The 9,423-nt window shown below is 42.0% G+C and overlaps 1 protein-coding gene across 1 annotated transcript in view; it reads left to right on the forward strand.

The window, feature by feature from the left end:
* Positions 1-9,005, forward strand: part of eif2b3 (eukaryotic translation initiation factor 2B, subunit 3 gamma) — a 34,551-nt gene extending 25,546 nt beyond the window's left edge. Inside the window, exons 8-12 of the mRNA XM_085254875.1 lie at positions 90-280; positions 935-997; positions 1,181-1,329; positions 4,938-5,041; positions 8,814-9,005. Coding sequence (XP_085111001.1) covers positions 90-280; positions 935-997; positions 1,181-1,329; positions 4,938-5,041; positions 8,814-8,866 — 560 coding nt within the window. The 3' untranslated portion in view covers positions 8,867-9,005. The remainder of the gene's footprint in view (positions 1-89; positions 281-934; positions 998-1,180; positions 1,330-4,937; positions 5,042-8,813) is intronic.
* The last annotated feature ends 418 nt before the right edge of the window (positions 9,006-9,423 follow it).

The raw sequence follows: 9,423 nt of genomic DNA on the forward strand, positions 1-9,423 counted from the left end.
AAAGAACTTCTAGGTTAGGGCATCGCTGCCTAAGGCATCAGCTTCTAACCCTCTTCTCTTCCTGCATCTCTTCCTCTTTTGGTGTCCAGAGCTCCTCATCTCATCTCGGGACGAGCCTCTCCTCCAGCTGGCGCAGGAGCGCTCCTGCTGGAATGACCACCGTGGTGATATGAGTGAGGCCTACCATGGAGGAAAGCTGCGCTGCTATGTTCACATTATGGACCAGGGTCTGTGCTGCCGGGTTAATACTCTAGCTGCTTATATAGAGGTGAACCGACTGGTGAGTCAAACATTCGACTGTTTGTTTTGTTTGTTTGGGGTTTATTTTACGTGTATGGCATGACTACAATAGCCTAATCGTGGTTAAATGCTTATGTGTACATGCTGTTCCCAGAAAGTTGATTCTGTTTGTCTGGACGTAGCAACATCAGTGGGAGAAACGTGAGAAACCAGACTGAAGAAGTCACTTGAATGAGTGATGAGATGCATCTCCCACTGAAAACGCTACATCCAAATGAGTCAACTTTCTCTAATTTCCTTTCTTGGATGACATCACACCGCTGTCAGTAAAATGTCATCTTGAAACTTCAGATTTAGTATTTTCGGTCACCAATTTGATGATAAATTTACTCAGGTCATACATTTAGTAAGAGCTGGTCCTTTTATCAAAGACTTTTTGCAGTTGGACCGTGGGAACTGCCCCCTGATGGCCATTTTTAGGAATGCACTTTTAAGTTGACTTTACTTGTGAAGGAACATTTATGCCTCTCAGCTATTCTAAAAACTACAAACCTTGTGGTCAACATGTTTGGCTTTTTAAAAGAAACGTTGTAAACACGCGGACACTCCATCCATCTTTTGTTTACAGTCTGTTTTCAAACTCATTACTACTTTCTTAATCACTCTTTCACTCCCCCCGTTTTCTCTCTGCTAGGCCCCAAAGCTGTTTGAAGAACCATCAGTCCATCCATCCGCTGACATTTCTGAGAGATGTCAGGTGAATATAGACTACAAGCCATGCTTGTATTTCAGTTATCTAGCATTTCCCTCTTGTTTTGAACTTTTTCAGATTGTCTTCACTTCATCAGAGCCTTTTATTGTCGTCTAAAGGCACTTTACAATACGTGGACTAAAATTGTGTATGCATGTATCTCCGTTGCTGTTTGTGGTGGGCTTTCAGATGGGATCAGATAGTATCATCGGAGCTGTGTGCCACATTGCAGACAAGACTTCCATAAAAAGGTCTACTATTGGAAACTTCACCACTGTAAAAGAGAAGGTCAAAGTCACCAACTCCATCATCATGCATGGCGTTACCATCGAGGAGGGGTGAGAACACACACAGTTGTACACAGACATGCACACACTTGCTGAGGTTGTGTACTTTGAAATGGTTTCTTGAACGCATTAATTTAACCTAAAAAAAAAAGGGAATTTCACCTTGAAGGCATGTTTATAGATTAAAGTTTTAATTATCTGGCTTGTTTTTTTAAGTGTGAAGTTGCTACTTGCATGTGGTGGGTGACAAGCAGCAGTTAGCAAGCACACGTTTCTAAACAGAAGCATGAAAAAACACTTTTATCCTCCTGTTCAGCTGTTTATATTATTTACTTGACTTGAAGTGAAGGAACATTTATGCCTCTCAGCTATTCTGAAAAACCACTAAACTTGTCATCAACCTGTTTGGCTTTTTTAGAATTTATAAAAGCATAGATGTGGCTCCCTCTTCATTCGCTGCATACCTTTTTATTGAAGTGTGTGTGTGTGTGTGTGTGTGTGTGTGTGTGTGTGTCCGGTGATAGGACGTGTAACAGGTTTTTTGTTTTCTGCGTTCTGTGGGATCGCTGAGTTAACAATGTAGCTATTGGTGTGCAACCAGCCAGAGACCAGTTCCAAACAAACACAGAGCTGGTGAAGTGAAACACACAACATCCATACATTTCATTTAAGCGCCTAAATTACTTGGCTATACCCAGTTTCCCACTGGTCCTAGAATTTTTGGAATACCACAGGAGTTCAGATGATGCTTTCCCTAATAGCCCGCCGCTATTTAATAAAATCACGTGTTTGGTTTAGCCTTTAAGGATCAGTTGTCCCTCCAGTTTGCCATCTTTTATTTAAAGAATGGTTTCAGCACAGGGGTCTAATCAGGCTCACCAGGAGGTAAACATTGTAGTTACTTCACACATGCACGTCTGTGCTTACATGTAGAGTGTTGCAAATTGTGTAGTTTTTTTTTAAATTTTTTATGATGTTATTCTTCCACTTCGTATCATTTTTAACAGCAAAACAAAAACCCACCATACAGCCAATGTGCTGCAAATTGCATCATGTCAACTTGAGATTTAGGAACTCCAACTTGGTTAAAGAAACACAGAAGCTCAATGGAGAGCATGTCAGATGTTGTAGTTGTGATTTGAGTCCAGTCTGAGTAAGGATGCAGCAGGATTTCTATCCAGTCCAGTTTCAGCTGTAGTCAAGAGTTAAGGTGGAAAGAACTGACTGCTTTGCACAGAGAGCAACAGTGTCTACTGTAGAATTAGCATGTAGATTGATCTGTTTGGTGTCTTAGGGCAGGAATATTGGTTTAAAGGGACTCATCTTGGCTCTGGATTTTAATGCTCTCATTCACAGGCTCCTGTTTCTTTTATCTTAATTCTTCTTCCTCTCTCTCTTTTCTTTACATCAAGGCCTCAACGCCATCTCCCTCTCTTTCTGTCTCTTGCAATCTCTTCTTAAGCCTTTCAGGGACCCCAGCCAGTTAGCATGGGGACCCTCATCATGCCCATGTAGGTGCACGCACAAAGGCGTGAAAGAAAGAGAGACAGGAGAAGGGAAGAAAGAAGCGAGGGGAAAGCAGGCTAGCACGCAAGAAAGAAATTGCAATTCTTTCTTTTCTTTCTTTGAGGACATAAGAAGGAAGGAGAAAGAAGGAAAGAAAGAGCCAGTATGAGGGGATTAGCAGACCCCAGCCATGTCGCAGAAACCCCTCGCGTTTCTGGTTTCTTTGTTTGGTGCTGACCAGAGCTTGTTGACAAAGCGCTGCATGTTTGGGAAGGGGGATAGTTGGGGTCAACTTTATAGGGGAGGGTTGGCACAGGAGGTGGGGGGTTGACATGCGTGTGTGTGTGTGTGTTTGTGTATGAGTGTAATAGAGAGGGAGGATGGTGGGGGGGGTCATGGCAAGGAGGAGCCCTGGTGTTAGTAATTAGTGGTGTTTCAGCTTCGAAGCTTCTTTGGTGGTCTCTCTCTCGCCCTCTCTCTCTAATGTTACAAAACTCTGAATCTTGTAATCTCCCATCACCAACTACCACCACCACCACCTTCTAGGTAGTAACTTAAACACACACACACACGCACACACTCTTTTCTCTGTCTCCCTCCAAGCCTAACCACCTGAATAGAATGAGCCAATACAAACCTGTCTGTGTGTGAGGTGCACAGGGCCAAGTGTGTGTGCGTCACTGCCTGGGCAAGACCTACATGTGTTCTCCACTGGGCTTCCCGAGCTTCTGAAACACACGCGCGTTTCTTACCCCACACACACATTCGCAGATACACGCCCTTCATGGTTAGTCGACACAGGACACACAGGACTGTCTGTGTCTCTCTCCAAGAATTTTATGGTGATGGTTTGGCTGAATGTGAGCATGCACAGTCGGTTGGCACTGCCAGCTCAGGTGGGACTCCAGAACGGGGCCTACAGCGTACACACACACACACACATATATGCGCACACAGCGTGGGCGCCTTCCTTAACTTAATAGAGATGCTAATGTTGTGTCATTAAGTTTGTTTGATTGGATAGTTTGGATAGTTTTGAGTTTTCGGAGCAGGTGTGAGGTGGGGAAAACAGTCCGAATGTCTGTGTAACCTCCGGTGTGGCCCTCAGTCCATGACGGTGCAAGTAAAGAAGCTTAGCGCCCAGCTGGAAAGCTGCGCCTTTCCTGTGAAGCTCCCAGTGCTGCATGAATGTTCTTTGCTGTGTGTACCTGCCTGTGCGTATTTACACAAGGGCCCAGAGAGCAAACAACTGAGCTGAAAAATAATGTTTTAGGACTAATGATCTACTGATTCATCCCTTATTCAGGTAATACAAGATTTATGAGTCTTTTAAGAGGATTTTCTTGAACTGTATGTTTAGGAAGGGAAATTTGTGCATTTTTTTAAATATTTTGAGGATAGTGTGGAATAATATTTATGTCAATTTTAGAAGACTGAGGAAATAGTTCTCTTGGACAATGTGACTGCTTTTGTTACTCTTGTAATGGTTTTCCCTCTCGGCCAAATCACTCTTGAAACAGCGATTAAATCCCGATGAGATTTTTAGCTGGATGAACAAGGGTATTTTTCATGAAATCTCTGGTAAAGTGGTGATGCAAAGAGAGCCACAAGTTTGTGGCATCTCTTCATGTAATGTCAGTTTTCTTTCCTCTGTTTAAAGGAGCGTTAAGGTCCCAGTATACGTGCCGCATTGGTCGCTTCGTGTGCTGCCGATAACGTCATCTCGCAGCCACGTCCGTTTATGCTCATCGCCACAGTGTAGGTAGCTGCTGCAGTTTTCTTCTGAACAAATAGGTGTGATCACTCTAAAAACACCTTCCCATCAGCACTGATATTGGAGAGAAGAAGTCAAAACCAGAGGCAAAGAATTTTTTTTACAAAGTCTTATATTTTCAAATTGTTGCAACATCTGTGATTCTATGAACATCTGTACTGATATACCATTAAAACTGCAGTAAAAACCGACATGCTGACGAATGGCATCGTCGTAAGATGCCATTCACCAGGTACCGCACGGCAGGTATAATGTATACCTGTTAGCTCTCCATGCATAGAGCCACCAGCCATCACTGTGGGAACATAGTGGCCAGCACACATGCAGATTTATTGATATAAAATCAAATTCATGCAGTTTGTGTGTGTGTTATTTTCAGGTGTAATATCCAAGGCAGCGTGATCTGCAGTAATGCTGTTATTGGCAGAGGAGCAGACCTCAAATACTGTTTGGTGGGAAATGGACAACACATCGAACCAGAAGGTAAGAGGCACCGAGATAAATACACACATATGAAGAAATGGCCTATCGGTGTTTATCACCTGATTTCATTTTATCCTGTTCACTCTTCTCAGCATGCCAACGTCTTGCCGTTCGATTTTAGCTATATGAAACAGTCTACCTCGGCAGGTAGTTTGTCTGGTTGTAAAGGGTTTGTGAACATTATAATTTCTGGCTTTATAAGCACTTATATGGCTTTATTTATTTATTATTTGACCAGTTGGCAAAGCAGTTTCACCACAAGGTGAGTTTAATAGCTGCTCTGGTGCCCACACTATAGTCAACTCCTGTTTCCTCTGTCAGTACTCGCATTTCGGTTTGTACATTTGGACTTTTAATTCTTTTAAATGACACAGTTAAACAGGAGCATGTTTTCAATCCCCAAACTAAATGGACACTATGGGATAAATGATGGCCTCAGTAAAACAAATATCCTGAGCAATGGGCAGTAAAATCCTAGTATGGACAAAAAAAGCAGAGACATCTTGCACTCTTAACATTTTCCAGCACAAAAAATAGCTCTGACAGGCTGTAACGTCCAGGTTTTGTTGATGCGCTTATTTGTACTTCTCCCTGGCTGACTCGGATAAGGTGTTAATGTATGTGTGTGGTATCTGTTTATAAGTGCCAAGTGTTTGAGCCAACTAGGAAAGTTTCTTCATTCTCAAGTCTGATTTGTCAGAGATTTTTTTTTTTTATTTCCTTAATCCTCTTGTCCCAAAAGCTAGCTGTGCGTGTGTGTATGTATGTGTGTGTCACATTGATGGAGAGGTTAGAGAGCAGGGCCAGAACAGGACCACCCGGAATTCAACAGCCTCCAGCCACATCCACACACACTCGCATTCACACACACACATACACATATAGAGAAAGAGAGGGCGAGCTCAGCTACCAGACTGAGCAGCCTAATTGAGTGAACAACAGGGTGTTCCAAGAAACAACAGTGTGAATTTGAGCTAAACTTGTCTAAAACTGTTGGAAACAGCTGAAGCCTTTTGGAGCATCCAGTGAGCGATTGCTGCAGGAAGTCTGATCTTGCTTCAGCTGTTTTGTTTTTTTTTCCCCCTTTTTGCTGTTAGACAGTTCCTGGCATTATTATACTAAACACTGGAAACTTGGACCTGTGTTTGCATGTGCTATAAGGCCAAAACAACAGCAAAGATACAGCCTTTCACCATAAATTGTCTCCTTTTATTTTAACACGTCCAGTGTATACAGCAAACTGAAGTCAGATTCATCAGACAACCCAAAGCCAGTCGTCTTCCTTAGAAGATTTTACAGTTTAAGAAAAAAACAAAAAAAAAAGTAGCAGATGCAGCAGAGAGATTTGATTCGGTGACTGAAGTTGCGACATGCCATAAAGGTCCTGGGTTCACTGAAATGTTTGTTATTCCTCTAATTTGGCACATAAACTTACCTTCATATTTTGGCATGCATGTGCTGGATTTCAAAATCAATTAGCAGGCTAGGAAATAAAAACAGACTGAAAAAGAAGAGTGTCACACAGGTTTTTAATATATGTTCGATTAATCTGCCGTAACCTACTTCAAAAGATTTAACACAACAATTCTGGAGATTCAGTTTAACAGTGGCTCGCACACAGCCTGGCTGTGTATGAAGAACGGGTCAGATCAGATTATTCTGTGTAATGCTTTGCAGTAAAGATAAGCCTTCTTTCCCTCCTGCATTACATTGTTACTGCAGGAGAGCACAAGATTACCTCTCACCACCAAATTAGCTGGCTGACAGTGGGCTGCTAAAGACATTACACACCCACTCTGCTGCTGAAGCTGTTAGCAGCTAAGGACCACCCTGACAGTTAGCCACGCACACACACGTGCACGCATGCACGCACGCACACATACAATACACACGTCTACGTCCATCAGGTGTTGATATTTTAAAGATACATACCTCTCCTGTAGATGTTCTGACACTCAGATATGCATTCGCTATTGCAGGTGTCACACATACACTGCCTTTTATTTACACATGCCAACGATGCGAGATCACGCACTGGTCTTAGATGCTTTTGAATGTGTGCTTTTATTCTGTGAGTTACAAAACAATTCAGTGTTTTCTTTAAGAAAGCTCTCTTTCTTTCTGATTATATGTGTAGCACATTTTATGATGTAGGCATAGAATAAGTGGGCTTCAAAAACATAGACAAAAAAAGGCAAAGATTATCTATGACCGAATGCAAACAGCAGCTTTTGATAAGAATGCTTTGCTATAAGAAGGATGGAAAAGGAAATAGTCACAGTAATAATTATTCCAAAACACAGGTTTTTTTACCCCCACGTGTTTGCTCCTTTTATGTGTGTCACAGGCCCAGCAGTAGGAATATGTAACATGTAATGTTACATATGGTCCTAATACATCTACAAACTCTATTAGTTAGTGACAAATTATCTGGCCCAGTGTGAGTAACCTTTCCTCCCTTTCTTCCCAGTCACTCCCTCTTGTTCCCGCTCCTGCTGTCCCATGCTCCATTTGTTCTCCCCTCTTCACAGCTGAGGATAAGCTCATTCTGAGCAACAGATTCCTTCACACTAAAACCTGTCTGTGTGGATGGAACATAACTCTCTGCCACCGTTTGCTTTGGATCAGTACCGACGCTCGGGGATGGAGGGAAAGAGCCATGCACGGGGGAGTCGGGGCTGACTTTCCTCATGTTAAACTAGCTTTGAGTAGAGAATGATTTAAGAAAGGAAAAGAACCAATTAACTCCTTATTGGATGTGTATTCAGTTTGTTAGCTACTAGAAATATTATGCAGAAATAAAAAAACAGACTTTCTATTGCACTAAATATTTTGTTAGTTGATTTTTTTTCTCCTTCAGTTAATGAAGGTTACACTAAAGGGACAAAAGTGTTAGGCCACACCTCTTAATCTTTTAGGTTTGGTGTTTTCAGTAAAGTTGTTACAGGTATATAAGATCAAGCACCTAGCCATGCAGTCTGCCTTGAAAGCGTTTGTGAAAGAGTGGGTTGTTCTGAAAAGCTCACTGGATTCGAACATGGTACTTCAATAAGACACCACTGCTGCAAAAAGTCAATTCATAAAATGAATTCCCATCTAGATATTCCACGATCAGCTGTAAGTGTTATTATCGCAAAGTTGAACAACAGCAACCCGAGGAGCGTAGATTGTAGAAATCACCAACTCTCTGCTGACTGAATAACTCTAGATTTCAAACCTCCTCCAGCAGTAACATTAGCACTAAAACTGTGCTCCGGGATCTTCATGGTATAATGTTTATAAACAAATGATTAAAAAAACTCACGAAGAAGTGCACGAGTAGTCCAAGGTATAAATGTAGCTGCCAAATGACAAATTTTATTATTAGAAATCTTTGCATTCTTACGACAAAAAATCTAATATTTGTTTGGCGCCTGTAGCCAGTGATGTCAGCACTGCTGTGTCTGTGATGCGGAAGGGAAGGTGTTCACATTACAGGCAGTCGTTTTCAAATGATGAGCACATTATGGGTATTGTTAAAGCCCAACAACAACGATCTATAGTCATTCGGCATTTGAAATTTTTTTTTTTTTTTAATGTGTTTAGTGCACCAGTTGGCAATAAAGTGCAAGTCCATATTGCATGGTGGCAATATTCAGGAAGAGATCACTGAAGCTGACATTTGTGGATTGCACATTTTTGAATTTGTTTTTTCCCCTGTTTATTTTTTCAACTGTGAAGATCACAAGAGCTGCAACTGATATAATCTCTTTGTCATATCTCTTTTCTGCAGCTGAACGGACTAACGAGATCATCGTTGGAACAGACCAGCTCATGGAGATCTAGTTTTCACCTCATTAACCAATCCAAGTGCAGCAAAACACGGCCCTAATTCCCCCAGCGGATAGGCCAATCAGAAGCCTAGACTTTGACCTCAATTGGCTTTTTTGTACACAGTGTCCAAATAAACTCACGTCAGCTTGAACCTGTGGATCCGTGTTTTTATTTTATTTTATTTTATTTCTTTTACTGTTTTTAAGATATCCTCTTTTTCTTTCATTTTACAGACTTTTTCTGTGGCAGTACCGAGTCAATCTTAGCAATCATGTCACCACATTAGTTATTATCAGATCACTACTGTCTCTTAATAGCAGCAGTCAATTACTCAATTTAGCCTGTTCCAGAGGGAGGAGCGCGCACTCATGCACGTTCGAATGTTCACGGGTGTTTACACATGCACACTGTGCAGCTGTGAAGACCAGAGAAGGGAGAGAAAAGGCAGTGGGAGGGAGACCACAATGGCGTGGGGGTTGAGTTTATTTGTACACAAAAATGGTGTATGTGTAGGCCCCGGACCACCCAACTCGATCCTGTATCAGTTAACACCGACACCCCGCCCTCAC

The sequence above is a fragment of the Mchenga conophoros genome, linkage group LG18 (assembly GCF_057382185.1).
Source record: "Mchenga conophoros isolate Kocher_MC1m ecotype Shallow Benthic linkage group LG18, M_conophoros_male_GT1.1, whole genome shotgun sequence".
Taxonomy (NCBI): domain Eukaryota; kingdom Metazoa; phylum Chordata; class Actinopteri; order Cichliformes; family Cichlidae; genus Mchenga; species Mchenga conophoros.